The 20,428-nt window shown below is 35.6% G+C and overlaps 3 protein-coding genes across 4 annotated transcripts; 1 reads left to right on the top strand and 2 right to left on the bottom strand.

The window, feature by feature from the left end:
• The first annotated feature begins 1,202 nt into the window (after nt 1-1,202).
• On the top strand, nt 1,203-5,968 carry LOC144562711 (putative receptor-like protein kinase At2g42960). Of its 2 annotated transcripts, none has more exons than XM_078311953.1 (8): nt 1,203-1,453; nt 1,736-2,445; nt 2,957-3,061; nt 3,647-3,769; nt 4,264-4,434; nt 4,545-4,674; nt 5,112-5,321; nt 5,598-5,968. In XM_078311953.1, exons 2-8 carry the CDS (start codon nt 1,814-1,816, stop codon nt 5,691-5,693), a joined length of 1,467 nt encoding a protein of 488 aa, XP_078168079.1. In that variant the 5' UTR covers nt 1,203-1,453; nt 1,736-1,813; the 3' UTR covers nt 5,694-5,968. The 2 variants fall into 2 exon arrangements, with proteins under 2 accessions (XP_078168079.1, XP_078168078.1); XM_078311952.1 differs by having other exon boundaries at nt 1,316-1,453; nt 5,595-5,968.
• A 50-nt stretch (nt 5,969-6,018) lies between these two features.
• LOC144562713 (uncharacterized) lies at nt 6,019-9,365 on the bottom strand. Its single transcript, XM_078311954.1, has 3 exons — nt 8,827-9,365; nt 6,532-8,754; nt 6,019-6,404 (listed from the first exon to the last, which is right to left on the bottom strand). Exons 1-3 carry the CDS (start codon nt 9,305-9,307, stop codon nt 6,049-6,051), a joined length of 3,060 nt encoding a protein of 1,019 aa, XP_078168080.1. The 5' UTR covers nt 9,308-9,365; the 3' UTR covers nt 6,019-6,048.
• A 3,798-nt stretch (nt 9,366-13,163) lies between these two features.
• LOC144562710 (putative LRR receptor-like serine/threonine-protein kinase At3g47570) lies at nt 13,164-16,828 on the bottom strand. The gene is made up of 3 exons (XM_078311951.1): nt 16,337-16,828; nt 14,009-15,541; nt 13,164-13,677 (listed from the first exon to the last, which is right to left on the bottom strand). Exons 1-3 carry the CDS (start codon nt 16,818-16,820, stop codon nt 13,322-13,324), a joined length of 2,373 nt encoding a protein of 790 aa, XP_078168077.1. The 5' UTR covers nt 16,821-16,828; the 3' UTR covers nt 13,164-13,321.
• Nucleotides 16,829-20,428: the final 3,600 nt, after the last annotated feature.

Below are 20,428 nucleotides of genomic sequence, written 5' to 3'. Positions count from 1 at the left end.
TACGTAATTACGTATGAACATGTATGTATTGTGGAAAGTGTGAGGTTTCCATGGTTTTTATTTTAATACTCTTGACATAAATTATTAAAATTTGCTCAAATTATATAATACCTTTTTAAATGTCAGCTGTCCACAATTCCACGTCCAACAATCTATTTAGATTTTTTTTTTCAAGAAAATTTTCTTACTTTTTGAATTTTTAAATGTCATGGGGTTTACCAATCAATCCCATCATTTCATGTCTAAATTCTATTTATACTAGTACAAAATTAAGTATGCACTATATATAAGTTTTTATCAAAATTTAAGTTTGTACTATATTTAAATTTAACCATATTTCAAAACCATTTCATCTCTCTACTTATTCAAAATTAATCCGTCTTGAAAAATCTAAAACCATTCATGCATCTGCATTTAGGGGTAAAAACAGAGCAAATACAGAGCAGATAGTGGTAAAATCATATCCATATCTCTTTTTTCATTTTCTTAATATGGATATCAAACAGATACAGATATGGATCTAAATCAAATTAGATATTTATGAAAATAATATAAAAAACACTAAAAAACATTAAAGTTCGTAATGTTTAATCTAATTATAAAAATAAATAACATGAAATTTTCATAATATATATTAAAATATATAATATATATCTACTATTCGGATATAGATAATTAAACAGATAATTAAAACGTAAAATCATATCAACATCCTTATTTACATGAACATTTACATAGATATTCAGATATCAAATATCCACGAACATTCAAATATCAGATATCCACGTTTAAATTTTCAAATACAATGGATTGGATATTATTAATACCGTTTTCACCCCTATCTGCATTTCATTGGGATCCACTCATCCACTGACAGACAAAAGATTAAAAAAATAAAATAAAACCACTGAACAGATATTATTCCATTGGGATCCGAGAAGTATGAATGTATTATAAATATTTGGGAGGGTTGATATGTAAAAGTAGAGAAAACAATTTATAAAGATTTAGAAGTGGGAAACAAAGAAAGCAAGACTGCAGTGTGAGCAGGTGCCAGCGAAGCAAAAGCTTTATCTCTCTCTCTCTCTCTGTTTTTTTCTCTGTTGACCTCATCTCCTTTCCAAATTCTCTCTTCCCTCCCATTCAACTCCTAATCAATTTTCTCTCTTTTCCTAAGCCTACCTTTAATTACAATCCTTGCCTTCCCCCTTTGCTTTCCCTTTACTCTCTCTCTCTCTCTCTCTCTCTCTACATGTGTGCATTTCTGCCATTGCAAACAATTTAGGCAAGTTGTCTACTTTCAAGCTGTCAAATGCTGCTGGAGCAGGAAACAAAATCAAGCTCCAACTTCCAACCTCTCAAATCTCTTTTCAAATTGCTCCCATTGTTGTCGACCAAGGTTTTTTCTTGGTGAAGTAGAGATCGGCTGGACTGAATTATCTGCTTAAAGGAGGTAATTTCATCTAAATTTGGTGCTCAATTTTTAATAGCTAGATGGAATTAAGATTTTTGGTATCAGAATTTCAGATTTATGGTATCAGAACCAGGTCCATATCTATGATCCCACAAGGATGCCAATTATACACTCACAAAAAATAAAGAAAAGAAGCCCAATCATACACTGTACCTTATTTTATTTTTTATTTTTTCATATAAAATAGTTAATTTCTTCAATTATTTCCAATTCCATAATTTGCAAATTTCAAGGGACATTTTCTTTTTTTTTTTCTTGTAGGATAAGCATTATTCTGTACTTCAATTCTCTGGATGAATTAAAATTTTGACAAAAGAAATCGAGAAAGAAAGAGGGAGAATGTCGTCTTTAAATGATGCATTATCACAATCTACCCCGATATTCCACCTCAAACTGTGGGTTCTGATTGCAATTTGTATCGGCATTCTAACCTCAACGATTTTGCTAATGCTATTAATATGGGCCTCTCTTCGGCGGAAAAGCAAGGATTCAACCGTAAATAACCAGTACACATTTTACACTCAGCCCCAAATCCCCACTGTCTCGAAAGAAATAACCGTCGATTCCGTCAACACTTCACAAATTCACAATCACAGTCTCGCCGAAAACTTCAACAAACCGGAAAACCCTACATTCTCACCCAAAAGTAAGTACATTGATAGCCAGGCATCAAATGAAGCAGATGATGCAAGCCAATGCAACTCAGGTGGTAACCTGGATCGGGCCGGGAGTTCTTATTCTGACGGTGGGTCTGGACAGGGTAAAAGGCCATATGCAGCGTCTCCTTTAGTTGGTCTCCCCGAGTTGTCCCACATTGGGTGGGGTCATTGGTTTACCTTGCGTGACCTTGAATTGGCCACAGACCGGTTTTCAAAAGAGAATGTGATTGGAGAAGGGGGTTACGGGGTTGTTTATCGGGGCAAATTAATTAATGGCACTGAAGTTGCTGTTAAGAGGATTCTTAACAATGTGTAAGTTTCTGTGGTTGATTTATTTTATTTTATTTATTTATTGAAGAATATCCAAAAAATGGTCCTGCGTCCCTTTTGAGATTGGTTGAATGTTCCCTCTGAGCTTTTGGTTTCTATCCTCTATTTAGTTAGCTATTATATTCCCTAGGATTATCTTTAATGATGCTGTTTGTGGTAGTTTTCTAGTGGAGATTAAAAAAGAACAAATAAAAAATTAATAGGTTTTATTTATTTAAGTTCTAATCGTTTGGTGGGGCAGCTGCCCAGTTGACCCTTGCCATGTTAACACTGCAAAATATAGCTTAAGGAAGGACTTGGGTGATTTTAAGAAAAGTATATGGGTTGCTTAAAAACAAAGAAAATTTGGGGACCAAATTGAACACAATAGTGGTTTAGGTGTCAGGTCTCTTTAATTGTTCCAGATGTGGTGTTATGTAATGCCGATTTTATCACCAATAATGTCTGGATGCTTTGGTGGAATACTGAATCTCTCATTGTGTTTGTATTTTAGGGGACAAGCTGAGAAAGAATTTAGAGTGGAAGTAGAAGCCATAGGCCATGTTCGTCATAAGAACTTAGTGCGGCTTCTCGGCTATTGTGTTGAAGGAACCCACAGGTTGGGGCTATTTTTGTCACAAATAAGGCCTAAATTTTTTATTATTGTCGTTTTTTGCCTGTTACTTTTTTTTTATCAGAATAATACCAATTCAAATTGTGCTCCATTTAATATAACCAGTAGACTCCCTAGAGAGCTCCATCCTGCCTGGGTGCTGTTATTGTAGTGATACTGATATATACAATATTACCATTTCTGGTTTCCTAGTTAGTTTATTTGGCTTTTTTAATGCTATATTTAAACAATTGTGGGTAAGTTCAGGTCCAATGGGTTAAATTTAGGCTTAATGAAGGTATTAATTCCAACTTAATTCAATGACCGAGGCAACCTTAAAGAACATCTTCTTTCCATAGCAAAAAAAAATGATAAGAATTTGTGTAATGAAGGAGCCAAAAAAGTCTAATTGGCAGTGAATTTAGTCTATCGCAAAGTTTGGCAACGGTACTATCTGTTACAAGCTAAAACAAAATTTTTACTAGATGCTGATTTGAATAGACCATGAGAGTTTTAGGTTTTCATTTCAGTTGAGCTAATCATGTTATCTTTTACTTATCTATGTTCCTCTTTTTCTTAATAATTTAATAGGATGCTTGTGTATGAGTATGTGAACAATGGCAACCTCGAACAGTGGCTCCATGGTGCCATGTCTCACAGAGGAGTGCTTACTTGGGACAGTCGTGTAAAGATACTACTTGGTACTGCCAAGGCGTAAGTCTATGACCTAAATTTGATCGATATTAGCCCCGATTCAGAAATTGTCATATGGCATTTTAGCTAGTTTTCATATCCATATTATAATGTTGGTTTTAAGGTTTAGTTGCATTAGTGGCAAGTTTAATTTTGGGCTTAGTGGATACTTCATGAGTACAATTTGCACAAAATTGTGCCATGTCCCTCAAAATTAGTGGCAAGTTTCATTCGGGCATTAGTGCCATGTCCCACAGAGGAGTGCTTACAGACTAAAGTACCATTTCTATTTTGTCAAGTGCAATTTAATTTGGATGGATGTTTTCTGATGCAAATTGTGGTATACTTGGTCTAATTTACTGAACTAAAGATTCTCTGAAAAGCTTAGCTGAGGTGGTATTGGGATTTGGGCCTCCTCTAAGAAGCTAAATTAGGGAAATAGGTGCCATAGAATATTTATATTTAGTGATGGTTTCACTTGCTCTGAACATGTCAATGAAATCTAACGCAAACAGGCTGGCATACCTACACGAGGGAATTGACCCCAAAGTTGTGCACCGAGATATAAAATCAAGCAACATACTAATCGATGAGGAGTTTAGCGGTAAATTGTCTGATTTTGGATTGGCCAAGCTATTGGGTTCAGACAAAAGTTATGTCTCCACTCGAGTGATGGGTACATACGGGTACAACATATGTCCTTAACCTTTACCTATTTTTCTTCTTATTTTAATATTACTGATATATGAGGGGGTTGTTTTCTAACTTTATTTTTTAAATATTTGTTTAATTCCAGGTATGTAGCACCGGAATATGCAAATACAGGAATGCTGAATGAGAAAAGTGATATATATAGTTTTGGGGTTCTTGTATTTGAAGCCGTGACCGGTAGGGATCCTATTGATTATAGCCGTCCTAATAATGAGGTCAGATGCTACATCATTTTTTATTTTCACTTATGCTATATAATTATTTTTCAAAAATGATGTCAAAAATCCAATATTCTGTCCTGAAATCATGTGTATTTCTCAATATGACTCGTGAATTTTTTCTTTGTTCTAAGTGGCCCATGAACTTCTAAATATTATTTTTTCAAGTAGGCTTCCTTAGGTTATCTATAGGTATTTAATCATGCATCCTAAAGTAGGCTCGACATTAATTTACGATATAACTGATTGAATCAGAGAATTAGGAACCTTGACCAAATTAAAAACAGGGTCCATTCTGAACTCTGACCCCCCCCTCCCAACCAAAAAAAATTAAAATAAAGAATCTACGATTATGTTCTTGTGTGTTTTCAAGTAGGAATAAGCAGGTACGATTAACCTTGTTTACATATGGATGCCATGTTTTTCTTTATTAGGTAAACCTTGTTGAGTGGGTGAAAATGATTGTTGGAAGTAAGAGAACTGATGAGGTAGTTGACCCGAAACTTGATATAAAGCCAACCATACGAGCTCTCAAACGGGTCCTTTTAGTTGCTCTTCGGAGCGTCGACCCTGATGCCGATAAGAGACCCAAGATGAGCCAGATTGTACAGATGCTTGAAGCTGTTGAGGCCTTGCCTCGAGAGGTAATATGTTTTAATCAAGGAATTTAATCATTATGAATTCTCATAATTGTTAAGAACTTGTCAGTATAAATTACTGGTTCACCGTAAAATTTCCAAGGTTTAATTGAGTGGTTACTAGAGCTTCGACTCTGCAGTTAATCCTTGATTTAACCCTGCTTAGTGTCATTTGCAATGTATATCATATGAAGTTGTGGAATTGTTAGCCTCATTTCCAATGTTTATCAATTATTAATGAAGAAAATTTCTAAAAGTTACTTTGTTGAATGCGAAAAGCAGAGAAACCGAAAGAGTCGCACTGGGAGCATTGACATTGAGTCATTAGTGGACGTACCGACTTCATCCGAAGCAGGAGAACAAAGTGGCACCAATTGATAAACACTTTAAAAGAATTAAAAAAAATATCTGAGAGCATAATTTATATTTTCTGAGATGCTGGTAGACTGCTCAGAAGTTTCGAAAAATAGTTTTTCATCTGAGGGGGACATCTCAAGACATATTAATAGGGGATAGGAAGGTTGTGTAGAAAATTGAGAAAATAAATAGAAAGTTAGAATCACTATCTCATCTATGGTTGCTTCTAGTTAGTGGAGTGGAGGCTCTCTCCTTCCTGTACAGGATATACTGTGAATTTATTTATTTTGCATAAATTTTGTTCTTCCAATTTCCATGATTTATAGGATAGATTATTGTTTCTTATGCTTGTTTTACAAATCATGTTCAACCTTCCTCACTTCAGCAACTTGTTACGTGCTGAATTTAACTCTTTTACAACATCATTCATTGAAATGCGCTCTTTTGCCGACTCCTTGGAGCACAGTAGTCCGCATCGAATCACCGAAACCAAGCATTCTCGAGAGTTTTCTATTTCCAATGTCTTCTTATTCTCCTGATCAGACGAGAACAATTTGGCATCAATAATGTCCGTGACTCTGGCTGGAAATGCTGTCTCAACATGCTTGTGAAGGCTCAAACCATCTCCGAATCTTTCGTTGATGGGGCTAATTCCAGTGAACATTTCCAGCAGAAGAATGCCATAGCTATGCACGTCTCCTTGCGTGGAAGCCTGACCGCCCATTCCATATTCTAAGCAGTGAAAAAAAATATATATATATATGGTTACTTTTTATAACTTTCGATGAGCAATAGATGAAAGATGTAATACTGAAGGAAATATTGTTTTCAACATCAAGAGGGTTATTAAGATCTGTACCTGGAGGAATGTAGCCAATAGAACCCTTGATTCCACTGGTACTTGTTATTGATGGAGCAGACACGGTATCAGATCGAACTAGAAACTGGGCTAACCCAAAATCACCCACACGTGCTGTCATGTCGTCATCCAAAAGCACGTTACTCGGTTTAAGATCACAATGTATAATTGGCACTGGCTTGTGATCATGGAGATAATCCAATGCTTTGGCAATATCAATTGCTACATTCATCCTTTGTAAAAGGGTGAGGAATTTGGGTGGCCGATTATCACGTGCAATTGGATGTAACCATGTTTCCAAGCTACCATTAGGCATGAACTCAAAAATCAATGCCTTAAAATCGTTACCTCGATGATCTATGCTAGAGCAAACACTGAGGATCTTCACTAGATTTCGGTGTCTGACATTTTTTAAGGCCTCGCATTCTGATAAAAAACTTCTAAATGCACCGTGTTGATCGAGGTTTAGTACCTTGACAGCAACAATCTCAGCACTTCCTAAACTCATAGAAGCTTTATACACCATTCCAAAAGAACCACTTCCAATTAGATTCTCCACAGAGAAATTGTTAGTAGCTCTAACAAGGTCATCATAAGACACTCTTTTATATTCTGTCATGGCCATAATACCATGTGGATCATTTTGAGATCTTCTTCTCCAATAGCAACCAGCTACAATACATATGATGATGCTTAGGCACAAAATGCCACCACCTATGCAAACAAGTATTATCTTGATATATTCGGAATGATGCTTCTGTGATGGAGAATCAGAAATACATTTTGGCAGATGGTTATCAGGTAATCCGCCACAAAGTTTAGTGTTTCCTCTTACATCAACTGCAGTTACATTCTTGAAAACACCTTCTTTTGGCAATTCTCCTTGAAAATCATTGAAAGAAATGTTCAGACGTTTGAGTTTCATTGCACTAAGAAAAGAAGGTATTTTACCAGAGAAAGAATTGCTGGAGAGATCAAGCTCTTGCAACCCTTTCAAATTGCTCAAAGAGGAAGGAATGGGCCCGTGGAGTGAGTTCCCTTCTAGATGAAGGATTTGTAGCAGCTGACAACCGTCGATAGTGCTAGGAACTTGACCAGATAAATCGTTATACGACAAGTCAATTTGGGCTATATTATTTAACTTGCCGATTTCTGATGGTATCGACCCATTTAAATGGTTTTGTGACAAGCTTAGGACAATAGTAAGAGAAAGAATATTCATGATTTCTCTTGGAATTTCACCAATCAATTTGTTGTTTGAAATATCCAAGAGCGCCAGAGATTGCATGTTACCTAAAGAAGGTGATATATGCCCTTCAAATGCATTATTGTTAAGAGCGAGCTTATTCATCTTAGTAAGGTTACTAAAAGATGATGGAATTTCACCCGATAACATGTTGTTCGACAGACGTAACCCTTGCAGGTTCCAAAGGTTCCCAATTTCCCTTGGGATTTTACCACTTAGGAGTGTTTGACCAAGTTGGAGAGAAATTAGGTTAGTCAGCATTTCAAATTCTGCAGGAATAGATCCTGAAATTGGGTTCCCAGATAATACCAGAGTACGAAGACTGGTAATGTTTCCTAAAGAACTTGGTATCACGCCTTGGAGTTGGTTGTTTTCAGCTTCTAGAATTTGAAGATTTGTACAATTGGTCAAAGCATGAATAAAACTCCAATCACTAGATGTCTTTGCCTCTAGTTGATTATGACCAACTTGAAGGAAATTAAGTTGTTGCAAGCTTCCTATGGTGGAAGGTATTGTGCCAGTGAAATTGTTGAAACTAACATCAATCGTACTCAGAGTCGTACAATTGGACAGAGAGGATGGAATATGCCCAGTAAATTGGTTTTGATAAATGATTAGAGTTTCTAGGGTCTGAAATGCATCACAGATGTAAGGTGGAAGAAATCCTTGAAAATAATTGATGCTGAGATCCAATGTGATTAAGTTGGATAGATTATAAAAAGAACGAGGTACTGTTCCAGAAATTTGATTATCATTGATTTGAAAATGCCGAAGGGACTTAAGTTGGCCAAGGATATCTGGAATGGAACCCGTAAATCTATTTGAGTAAAGATTCAAAAACAGTATGTTAGTAAGATTTCCTAAGGTAGGCGGTATGGTTCCGGTGAGATCATTGACTGACAAAGATAAAGTTTGGAGTTGCTGGAGGTTCCCGATTTCAGGAGGTATGCTTCTGCTGAGAAAATTATTTCTCAACTGTAGGTACCAAAGGTTTCGACATTGCCCAAGAGTCGAAGGTATGGTTCCTCCGAGATTGTTACTTCTCAGATTAAGGTATTCTAAATTGGAACAATTATTACCAAGGGCAGAGGGAATGCTTCCGTGGATATAATTAGTGCTGAGGTTGAGGTACCGCAATCTGCTCAATTGTCCGAGTTCCTCTGGAATGTTCCCGGAAAGGTGGTTGCTAGAAAGGCTCAAGTTCTGAAGAAAGGTGAGGTTACCCAAAGAAGGAGATATCTGACCGGCCAGTTGGAAGGAGTCGAGAGCGAGACCAGTGACTCTGTCAGGATGACGACGGCCGCAGATGACACCTGGCCACCGACAGTGGTGAAGCGAGGCATTCCATGATGACAATGCGCCAGAGGGGTCGTTCCCGATGAGAGACTTAAAGGAGAGGAGTGCTAGCAAGTCGGTTTCTGTTGCGTTTGAAGGAACAAAGAAGCAGAGAGAGATTAGGAGGATGGCAGAGAGAGTAGTAGTGCTAGTGCCAGTGGTGCTGTGAAAGAGATTATAAGAAGAAGAAATCATTTCTTTGATTTTTTTTTTCCTGGGAATAGTTCAGGTTCAGTATCTCTGAGTGTAGTTAACTAAGTTGATTGTATTTATATTTGTATGTAATGATTGATTGAAGCGAGGAGGTCAGTGAGATAAGGAAGGAAGATATATAGGTAGGTAGGTCCTGGTAACTTTCTTATTGTAGAAGGCAAGTGCGTGTCAGTGTCTCCACGAAATTAAAGTCCATATTGCATTGTGGTTTGTGGAAGGTAGGTCTGCATTAATTAACGCCTACATTCAAACTCGGCTGCCGTGTATCAAATCGGCATAGGCATTAGAGTGGGAAAAATGGCACGGCCGAGCCCGGTTCCATCACGGAACAGTACAGTACGTGTGACTGTTCCGTGCTGTGATTCGCGTGTTCCGTGTCGTGACCATTCGTGTACCGTGACTAGCTTTTGAAAATTTGACACGGCACGGCACATCATGCGAAAGAATTAAGAGTCACGGCACGTAATCACGCGAGTCACGTGTAATTAGGACAGTTAGGTCTTATTTGTATCTTGAATAAAATAACTTAAATTATGAAAAAAATAGTTAAACGTGAGAAACATAATCAGTTATGTTTGGACACGGCACGCGAGTCACGCCTTGACTTGTGTATCATGACCACTTCTCAACATTTTGATCACGGTACAGCACGTGTCACTGTTCACTTGATCACAATACGATACGATACGAGACCAAAGTCATGACGTATTAGTTACGGAACGGCACGACATGACACGTTTTTTCTACTCTAATAGGCATGCTCAATATTAACACATATTTCGCTACAATACCCTCTGCATCAAACTAAAATTAATTCACGCCCAAATTAATAACTTCTAAAATATTATTGATTATTTCAAAATCTCTATCTTAAACTCTTATCAAATTCTTAGAGATTTATACTATGTTAAGGCAAAATAAACGCTTTCAGTTTGAATGCACATATTTTTCAACAAATTTGTTAAAACTTGGACCAAAAGTTCGTTCAAGATATTTATGAGGATGTGAAATATATAGGATCACTGGTCTAAAAAGTCTTTCTTTTTTTGACCACACAATCTAGTCTTTTGGCCAAAAAGGTACCCACGTACCGTAAGATCACATCACAATAAGAAAGAAAAAGAAAACAACAACAACAAAAAAAGGCTAAAGAGAAGAAGAGGCAGAAGTAAGGGTAAAAACAGAGCAGATAATGCTAATATTATATCTGTATCCGTCTTTCAATGAGTGAATATCTGTATCCGTCTTTCAATGAGTGAATACGGATAGTAAACAAATATCAAAATTTAAAATCAAATCCGTCTTAAACGGATATAAATACGGAGCAAATATGAAACGGATTATCCTTATCCGTTTACACCCCTAGGTAGAAGATGTAGCTTCTTATTTGTGTGAACTGAAGTATCAACTCTTGACCTTAGATTTTGAATCTGATAGCTGCTATCAGTGTTTCAAAAAAAAGACATTAGATTTTGCATGCGATATTCCATCTATCGATCTAGTGGCGGAGTCAAATTTATAAACTATGGAAATTAAATATGAATGTGAACTATTATACAAATTTTTTTATGCTGAGAATGCAGATCGATTTTACAGTATTTATAATATTTTATTTTAATTATATAGAAAATTATATATAAATAAAAAAATAAAAACATATGAAGATTCTTTGACAAATTTTTGAGAAAAAAACCGAGGGGTGAATTAACCTCATATCTGATTAGTACTTCTGCTCCTGCATGGACCCAATAAAAAAAAAAAGAATGAAAAGAAAAAAGAAAATGTAAAATTCAGTGGAAATAAAGAAACATTATCCTTTTTTTGAAAACCGGTCTGTGGCCGATTCAAGGGATATTTGGAGCCCAGTAAACGCAAAATGGACATGGGCCACATGCATTCGGAAATGCATTTCCGCTCAAAAGCAAAATGGGCTTAGGCCCAATTAATTTTTTCTTCACATTATAACACTCAAAATACCATGTAATATTGTAATTGATTAGTTCTCTCTAATTCAAACCTTCCCCTTTTCCTTTTTAAATCATTACTTATAAATTCTCTTTTATATTTGCTGACAGAATTAAGAGTGTTGTGGACAAAATCTGACGGAAAGACTTGCGTAACTTGTGATCGAAGGCTGTTGTTTGGACTCAAAATCAGATTTAAAAAAAAAAAGTATGACCCAGCAGAAAAACCAACTTGACCTTAGAAAATGTCTTGGAAACATTGCCAATTCAACCCTGTTCTGATCATTTACTATTCAGTCTAAAGGGCAGTGGTGAAGGTGTCATCTCACTAATGGTGCTATCCTCTGGCTGGGGTGCGCGGTGGCACCACCTGGAGTGTGGGCCCGCTGGTATCTGGCCAGGCTGAATGGTGTTGGTATTGGCAAGAACAGCCATCTCAAGTGGTTTCCTATCGGCACGTTTTTGGCTAATGTAATTGCTGCATGTATCATGGCAGCGCTCTCAGTTATTAGCAAAAGCAGTAGACCTTTCTTTTAGTTATTACTGATCTTATATTTTACTCTATTAGGTAAACGATTGTGATGTAAATTTTCTATATCCAGCACGAGATGTACAATTAAAAACATGGAAAAAAGAAATAGGGATAAATTAACCTCGTATCCATGGATCCAATTAAAAAAAAAAAAGAATGAAAAGAAAAAAGAAAATGTGAAATTCAGTGGAAATAAAGAAACATTATCTTTTTTTTTTTTGGGGAATCAATATGGAGTTGTCAAGCGGGTCTAGATTCTCTAAATTAATTCAAATTTTGAATATAAATTCAGACGATCAAAATACAGACCAATATGATTTAATTAAAAAATTCCAAAAACCTCTTCAATATTAATGTCAAAAATTTACTTAGAATAATGTTAAAACTTCACAAACTTCCTAGTTATACTACAAAAAATTTATATTCTTAAACTCTACAATTTGGAAGGTTTTATTGTTGTTTTCATGTGAGACAGCTAAATCTGAAGCTCTCGTTGTTGCCAACTTTGGAGTGAATTTCTGTAATTGAAAAGAAAACATTAGTGACTTAATATTATGACCAAATTGATTAATGAAGTAAGTTCTTTAGATGCCCCTTGACCCAGTCGCATCCGGTTTAGTCACCATAGGTTCCTCTGCTGATCCTGAAATGTAGACATCAGTGCTTCTTAGCATTGAATTCAATTGCCAACAAAATTTGACTTATCACAGTTTCATAGGACGAATCAAAATCAGCAAGCAAAAAATTGGAAACACTGGTTCTGTTGGGTGCGGCGTTGTATGGTTTTCAAGTCAGTAGATGGTGGTACTTATGTAGCTAATTCATCCCATTTTGATTTCAGTTTTGAGACTTGCAAAGTATTCAGTGACAGTTTTAATCCCATGCTTTGATTCAGAAATTTCATGCTTAATTTGGAATATCTGAGCAAATTTCTTCTCATTCCCACACATATTTCTTTTATAGAATCCCACAATTGCTTGGCAGGTTCTGAAAAGATGAATAATTGAACTAATTGTGATACTCTAGATTTTAGAATCCACGATATGATTAAATTGTTGGTAATCTGCCAATCATCAAACTTTGGACCTGAATCAGAGTTCGGAGGTGTACTGGTGCCAGGTTGTGAGGCGGAGCACAAGTTGGTCTCGCTAAGGTGGAGTGCCGAGTGCCGGGAGTGTTGTCATCGCTTGTCAAGGACGAATTGCGAGTGGTTGTTATGAACTTGAAAAATCTCATTGATTGTTGGTCTGGTATGCCCTTTCTTGTGCACCCACTGGCTGGTAAATTAAACACTAGGCTCTGATACCATGTGCTTTTCTGAAAGAAATATTGTTTATTGTTGAATTTGATTCCTACTCGTTACTTTACTTCCTAATTTAACATATTACAAATGGATATTACAGTTTCTAACAACAGCAGGGTGATGTTAAATACAATATGCTAATCTCCAATAATACACAATTCCCTTATACTAGTTTTACAAATCATGTTCAGACTCCCTCACTCTAGCAACTTGCTAAGTGCTGAATTCAACTCTTTTACAACATCACTCATGGTAATGCGCTCTTTTGACAACTCCTTGGAGCACAATAGTCCACATCGAATCACCGAAACCAAGCATTCTTTAGAGTTCTCTGGTACAACTGTATTCTCATTCCCATGATCTGATGAGAACAATTTGGTATCGATAATGTCCATAACTCGGGCTGGATATGCTGCCTCGACATGCTTGTGAAGGCTCATACCATCGCAAAATCTTTCATCAGTGGGGCAAATTCCAGTGAAAATTTCCAACAGAAGAATGCCGTAGCTATACACATCTCCTTGCGTGGATGCCTGGCCGCCCATTCCATATTCTGAGTAGTGAAAAATATATATAAAGTCACTTTTTATCACTTTCGTTGAGTAAATAATTATTAATAACTAAACTAGTTTCATGACACGCCTATTTTTTGTGTGTACTACCAAGTACCAATTCTACTGAGCAAATACTAAAGGATTATTGGATCCTAATCAGTTCATTTTTAAATAGAGAATACTAATCAGTTCATTTTTAAATAGAGAATCATTAAAAAAATATCTTAAAGGCCCAACAAACAAAGAGGACAAGTTGTTAATAGTCAATAGATGAAAGATGTAATACTGAAGGAAATAATTTCATGTGAGCAGGAGTATTAAGCTTTGTACCTGGAGGAATGTAGCCAATAGAACCCTTGATTCCACCGGTACTTGTTATTGATTGACCAGGCACGGTATCAGATCGAACTAGAAACCGGGCTAACCCAAAATCACCCACATGTGCAGTCATGTCATCATCCAGAAGCACGTTACTCGGTTTAAGATCACAATGTATAAGTGGCACTGGCCTGTGATCGTGGAGATAGTCCAATGCCTTGGCAATATCAATTGCTATTTTCACCCTTTGTAATAGGGTGAGGCCTTCGGATGGTCGATCCCTATGTGCATTCGGATGTAACCATGTTTCCAAACTTCCATTAGGCATGTACTCAAAAATCAATGCCTTGAAATCGTTACCTTGATGATCTATGCTAGAGCACACACTGAGGACCTTGATAAGATTCCGGTGTTTAACATTTCGTAAGGCCTCACATTCTGATAAAAAGCTTCTTATAGCACCACGTTGCTCGAGGTTTAGTACCTTAACAGCAACGGTGTTGGCACCTCCTAAACTTATAGAAGCTTTATACACCACTCCGAAAGTACCACTTCCAATTAGATTCTCCCCAGAGAAACTGTTAGTAGATCTGAGAAGGTCATTATAGGACACTTTCTTAAATTCCCATGTCATGGCCATAATACCATGTGGATCTTTTTGAGATCTCCTTCTCCAATAACAACTAGCTACTAACCATATGGTGATGGTTATGCACAACAATCCACCACCTATGCAAACTAGTATTATCTTGATACTTTCGAAATGATGTTTTTGTTTGGGTGAATCAGAAATACATTTTGGCAGATGGTTAGCAAGTAATCCGCCACAAAGTTTAGGGTTTCCTCTCACATCAACTGCAGTCACATTCTTAAAAACACCTTCTTCTGGTAATTCTCCTTGAAAATCATTGAAAGAAATGTTTAGACGTTCAAGTTTCATTGCACTAATAAAAGAAGGTATTTTACCAGAGAAAGAATTGTTGGAAAGATCAAGCTCTTGCAACCCTTTTAAATTGCTCATAGAGGAAGGAATGGGCCCGTTGAGTGAGTTCCCTTCTAGTTGAAGGATTTGCAGTAGCTGACAACCTTCGATAGTGCTAGGAACTTGACCAGATAAATCGTTATACGACAAGTCAATTTGGGCTATATTATTTAAATTGCCGATTTCTGATGGTATCGACCCATTTAAATGGTTTTGTGACAAGCTTAGGACAATAGTAAGTGAGTGAATATTCATGATTTCTCTTGGAATTTCACCAATCAGTTTGTTATTTGAAATATCCAAGAGCTCCAGAGATTGCATGTTACCTAAAGAAGGTGGTATATGCCCTTCAAATGCATTATTGTTAAGACCGAGCTTATTCATCTTAGTAAGGTTACCAAAAGATGATGGAATTTCACCGGATAACATGTTGTTCGACACAAGTAACCCTTGCAGGTTCCAAAGGTTCCCAATTTCCCTTGGGATTTTGCCACCTAGGAGTGTTTGACCAAATTCGAGATCAGTTAGATTAATCAGCATTTCAAATTCTGCAGGAATAGATCCTGAAATTGGATTTCCAGATAAAACCAGTGTAGTAAGACTGGTAATGTTTGTTAAAGAACTTGGTATCACACCTTGGAGCTGGTTGTTATTAACATCTAGAAGTTGAAGATTCGTACAATTGACCAAAGCATGAATAAAACTCCAATCACTAGATGTCTTCGCTTCTAGTTGATTGCCACCAACTTGTAGTGACTGAAGTTGTTGCAAGCTTCCTATGCTGGAAGGTATTGTGCCAGTGAAATTGTTCAAACTAACATCAATCGTAATCAGAGTGGTACAATTGGACAGAGAGGATGGAATATGCCCAGTAAATTGGTTTTGATAAATGATTACAGCTCTCAAGGTTTGAAAAGCATCACAAATCTCAGGTGGAAGAAATCCTTGGATATAATTGATGCTGAGATCGAACATCACCAAGTTGGATAAATTGTAAAGAGAATGAGGTACAATGCCAGAAATTTGATTATCATTGATTTGAAAAATATTAAGGTACTGAAGTTGGCCAAGCGAATCCGGAATAGAACCAGTAAATTTATTCAAGAAAAGATCGAAAAACTCTAGGTTAGTAAGATTTCCTAAGGTAGGCGGTATGGTTCCAGTGAGATTATTGGTAGACAAGTATAATTGGTCGAGTTTCGGCAGGTTACCGAATTCAGAAGGTATGCTTCCAGTGAGAAAATTATTTCTTAATCCGAGTAACCAAAGGTTTCGGCATTGTCCGAGACTCGAAGGTATAGTTCCTCCGAGATTATTATTACTGAGAGAAAGGAATTGTAGATTGGAACAATTATTACCAAGGGCAGAGGGAATGTTTCCGTGGAGAGAATTATAGCCGAGGCTGAGGTATTGCAATCTGCTCAATTGTCCGAGTTCGTCCGGGATGCTCCCGGAAAGGTGGTTGTCAGAAAGGCTCAACCTCTGAAGAAAGGTGAGGTTACCCAAAGCAGGGGATATCTGACCGGCCAGTTGGAAGGAGTCGAGAACGAGACCGGTGACTCTGTCAGGATGACGACGGCCGCAAACAACGCCTGGCCACCGACAGTGGTGAAGCGAGGCATTCCATGATGACAATGCACTGGAGGGGTCGTTCCCGATGAGAGACTTGAAGGAGAGAAGGGCGAGCAAGTCAGTTTCTGTTGCATTGGTAGTGGTAGGAGCTGCTGCGTTTGAAGGAATAAAGAAAGAGAGAGAGATAATTGAGATTGAGATTAGGAGGATGATGTCAGAGAGAGTAGTAGTGCCATTGGTGATATTGATAAAGAAATGAGAAGAAGTCATTTCTTCGATTTTTTAATGGATGGGTCCATATTCTGTGATTTATAATTATATACACACACACACGTGTTGATTGAAGTGAGGAGTTTCGTGAGACAACTAGGTACTTGAAAGTGGTACAAGTAGGCAGTAGCAACTTTCAAGTGGTGCACGTGTGTGCAATAATTAACGCGTAGATTCAAACACGGCTGCAGTGGCGGACAAAACCGGGACTGCTCATCATAGAAGGGATGTAGTAGCAAAAACAAAAACCGCTTTGTTGATTAGTGCTACAATACAATACACTCCATCAAACTAATTAAAATCACGCCCAATTTGAATGCGAACTGAACACTTTTGACTCTCTTTGTGTGAACTGAAGACTTGACATCCAAAATTTGGATGTGAATATGAGATTCAGAAAATGTGAAATTCCGTTATTGGGTCTAAACCCCAAGAAAAGAAAATAAAAGAAAAGAAAAGAAAAGAAAAGAAAAGAAAAGAAAAGAAAAGAAAAGAAAAAAGAAACAAATAAAAAATGAAATTCATAAATATGGCAAAATATTTGTAAGCTGGAATCATGCTCGAAATTTTGAGGTACGGATTTAAATGTGAATAAAGTCAATCATATAAAATTTGCATGAGGATCAATTTACAGTACTCATATTATTTTACTCTAAAGTACAAAGAAAATTATGTATAAATACAAAAAGATTAAAATAATTAGAGTCCATTTGATCTTCATATGTTGAAAGTTCATGTCTTGGACCTCTTGGTTGAAGCAACCTTTCATTACATGGCTTCATATTGAATTAGGGAAAATTTCATGTAACTCCAAAAAAATCTCAAAATTATGTATTCCGTACTCTAAATTTCATAAAATCAAAGTCACAAATTTATCCAATTTATTGTCTTTTCTATTAAAACTCATTTTAAATTTATAGTATAACTATATTTTAATCTTTATTAAAAAATATGTATCATGTTTAAGAAAAATGATCATTCTCCTAATTACTCAGTTGTGAGAGCAAATTGTTTATGTTCTTATTTGTGATATGCATCCAAGCATATGCATAAATACTAACCGTCTGTGTATGAATGTGTCACTAGTAGATAAATGAATTATTTGTCGTCCTCGAAAACCAATCAATTACTACTAAATTCACAAGTTGCCTTTTGGTTTGTACTTAGAATTATCATGCATCATAGTGCTTGGTTTAATTAGGCTCCTAGCTAATTCTTTTGTACTCTCTAATTTAATTTATCCGCCACAGGAGAAGGCACCAAAATATGAATAAACAAAATCATGAGAATTTAAAAGAAAAAAATCGGAGATATTATGTTCATGTGAAATTAATTGGAAATATTTTGACTTCAGAAATTAGTCGCTTATGGTTTTACAAGGTAGGAATTTTTTTCTGAATAAGTACTTTTAATTTAGGAAATTTGAGTTCTCATGGATTTTTATTTACCTTTGATTTATAATGTGAAGATTGGTGTGTATCTAACTAGGCCATATATCAGTTTAAATTATGGTTAATTTGTGATGTGAAATGTTGATTGGTTTCTCCTGATATACACTATTAATTAAATAATTTGACTCAAGTGGAATTTAATATGCCAAGTTGTCAACTCAGTCAGCCAAAATTTATATTTGTACTCTTCGAAAAAAAAATCAAAACACCTCCAAAATGTGAGAATTCTACATTTACTCGGACCGCTAAACTAATATGTGGGTCATTTATGGAATGCTGCAGATTGGCTTATAGGTCCCTCAAAAATCTTTAAAAAAATGCATTTTAATATTGAATATATTTAAGTTTTGAGGGACCTCTAAGCCAATCTGTGGCCTCCCATAAATAGACGGCATATTGGCTTAGCGGTCCGATTAGTTGTGGAATTTCCTCATTTTGAGAATGTTTTTTTTTTTATGCAATTAATAAATTTTTTGATCGGATCAGTTGATTATAACGTGGAGAATTTGTTATTTTCTATTACTCTCGCTCTCCTAAGCTTCAATAATGTTTATGTTCATCGCAGAATTATGAAGAAGTTATTAGTTAATTTTTATTTAACTTTCCAAATTCTATTATTTACCTTTGGTAATCAATCAAAAAGAAAAATATAATCCTAACGATATTATTTTTATTATAGTGTATTTATTTGGTATCTTAAAAAAATATTTTTCAAACACAAAATAAGTATTCTTTTTGGAATCTAGAGGTAGCTAGTTTAAAATATGAAGTTAGAGTATTAATTCTATTTATAGAGGGAGCTTCAGATCTAGTTAGATATTTGAACTGATCCGTTCAGCACGACAATTACTATATGATTTGAACTCTTATCAAATTTCTAAAAATGCATACTATTGTAAGTCAAAATAAACGCTTTGAGATTGAATGCACGTATTTTCCTCTAGATCTGTCATGAAAATATTTATATATATTTATATATTTCTTTTGTTATAAGTTTGACCAAAAACACGTTGAAGAAGTATAAGTAAATGACAAAAAAAAGAATCTAAAGAAGTCTTATTTATTGTACCAATTGATTAATCGAGCTATTATTTTGAACAAAACGTACCATAAGATCACATCATAATATATATGAAAAAACGGAACCTGACAACTCTCCGTTCATCCTTTTTTTTAATTCTCCATTTTATGTATAAATGGTCACCTCCATTTATCTTGCTTTTGCATTTTTTAATTACTTTTTGAATTGTTTTATCTGTTTTCTTCTTTCTTTTCATTTTCTTTTTTTATTCCCTCATTTTCCTTCTATATACTTTTTATAGAGATTAAAAGTATTTTATTTATCAATTTTTGAAAAAAAAATATTACAAAACAAGCTTTTGCCAAAAAAAAAAATGATTTTTCGATATGATATGTCCGATTCTGAATAATTCACCTAGTTCTGATTCCATGGTCAAGTGATCGATTTCGATTGAAATTTTTTCTTCTATGGTACCAAGTTCATAAAGATTTTTGCCTATCTTTGACAAAAATTCTAGCTACGCCACTGGACGCATGTACGATTGGAGAAGATTATGTTAGTATGTAATAATCTAGAAGTCAATAATATAATAATTGTATCATATATATTTTGTTTATGAATTAGATGATTAATAAAATGTCATTTTGTTGCCGTGAGTATTATTGCATTTATGAATCATTTTGAGTTAATGACTCAAATTGTGAAACTTCATAATATAGATGATATATACTCTTAAAAGTCTCTAACCGAGGTAATTAGCAGGAACACTAATTAACTGCTACAAGGTTAGTATGTGGATTAAAATATAGTTAAGTTTTACAAACCATAGACAAGAGATGTCATTTTAATCACAAGAATACATGTTACAAGAACATGGTATTTGACAGACCCGGCCTGAATGAAACATTAAATAGAATTGTATTTGTGTCATTAATGTTTTCATTCAGTGTTAAGTTATAAAGTATGAGGTATTCATCTTTCCTACATAAGAAATGTATGTGTGAGTGTTGTCTAACGTTGTCCGTAAAAGGTAGCTATAACGATGGCATTTCGGTATACATAACTTATGCGGAGGAAGAGATGTTCACCAAAAGTACTATTGTCCCCCGTATTTCTATACGAGTAATAGTATCACT

The sequence above is a fragment of the Carex rostrata genome, chromosome 12, assembly GCF_964058835.1.
Source record: "Carex rostrata chromosome 12, lpCarRost1.2, whole genome shotgun sequence".
Classification (NCBI taxonomy): Eukaryota; Viridiplantae; Streptophyta; class Magnoliopsida; order Poales; family Cyperaceae; genus Carex; species Carex rostrata.
Note: the sequence above shows the minus strand (reverse complement) of the source record. Positions and strands in the feature narration are given on the sequence as shown.

Bases quoted from the DNA above. Each gene is read 5' to 3' on its own strand.
- LOC144562710 (XM_078311951.1), bottom strand. From the start codon at position 16,820: ATGACTTCTTCTCATTTCTTTATCAATATCACCAATGGCACTACTACT. The intron at 15,542-16,336 runs GTAATAATTGTT...ATCCAATTTCAG, and splicing joins AAACATTCCCTCTGCCCTTG to GATCTATTCCTGCAGAATTT. The intron at 13,678-14,008 runs GTACAAAGCTTA...TTCACTACTCAG, and splicing joins TATTGGCTACATTCCTCCAG to AATATGGAATGGGCGGCCAG.
- LOC144562711 (XM_078311952.1), top strand. From the start codon at position 1,814: ATGTCGTCTTTAAATGATGCATTATCACAATCTACCCCGATATTCCAC. The intron at 3,062-3,646 runs GTTGGGGCTATT...ATAATTTAATAG, and splicing joins TGTGTTGAAGGAACCCACAG to GATGCTTGTGTATGAGTATG. The intron at 3,770-4,263 runs GTAAGTCTATGA...TAACGCAAACAG, and splicing joins CTACTTGGTACTGCCAAGGC to GCTGGCATACCTACACGAGG.
- LOC144562713 (XM_078311954.1), bottom strand. From the start codon at position 9,307: ATGATTTCTTCTTCTTATAATCTCTTTCACAGCACCACTGGCACTAGC. The intron at 8,755-8,826 runs ATCTGAGAAGTA...TTTGGTACCTAC, and splicing joins TTCCAATTTAGAATACCTTA to AGTTGAGAAATAATTTTCTC. The intron at 6,405-6,531 runs GTACAGATCTTA...TTCACTGCTTAG, and splicing joins TATTGGCTACATTCCTCCAG to AATATGGAATGGGCGGTCAG.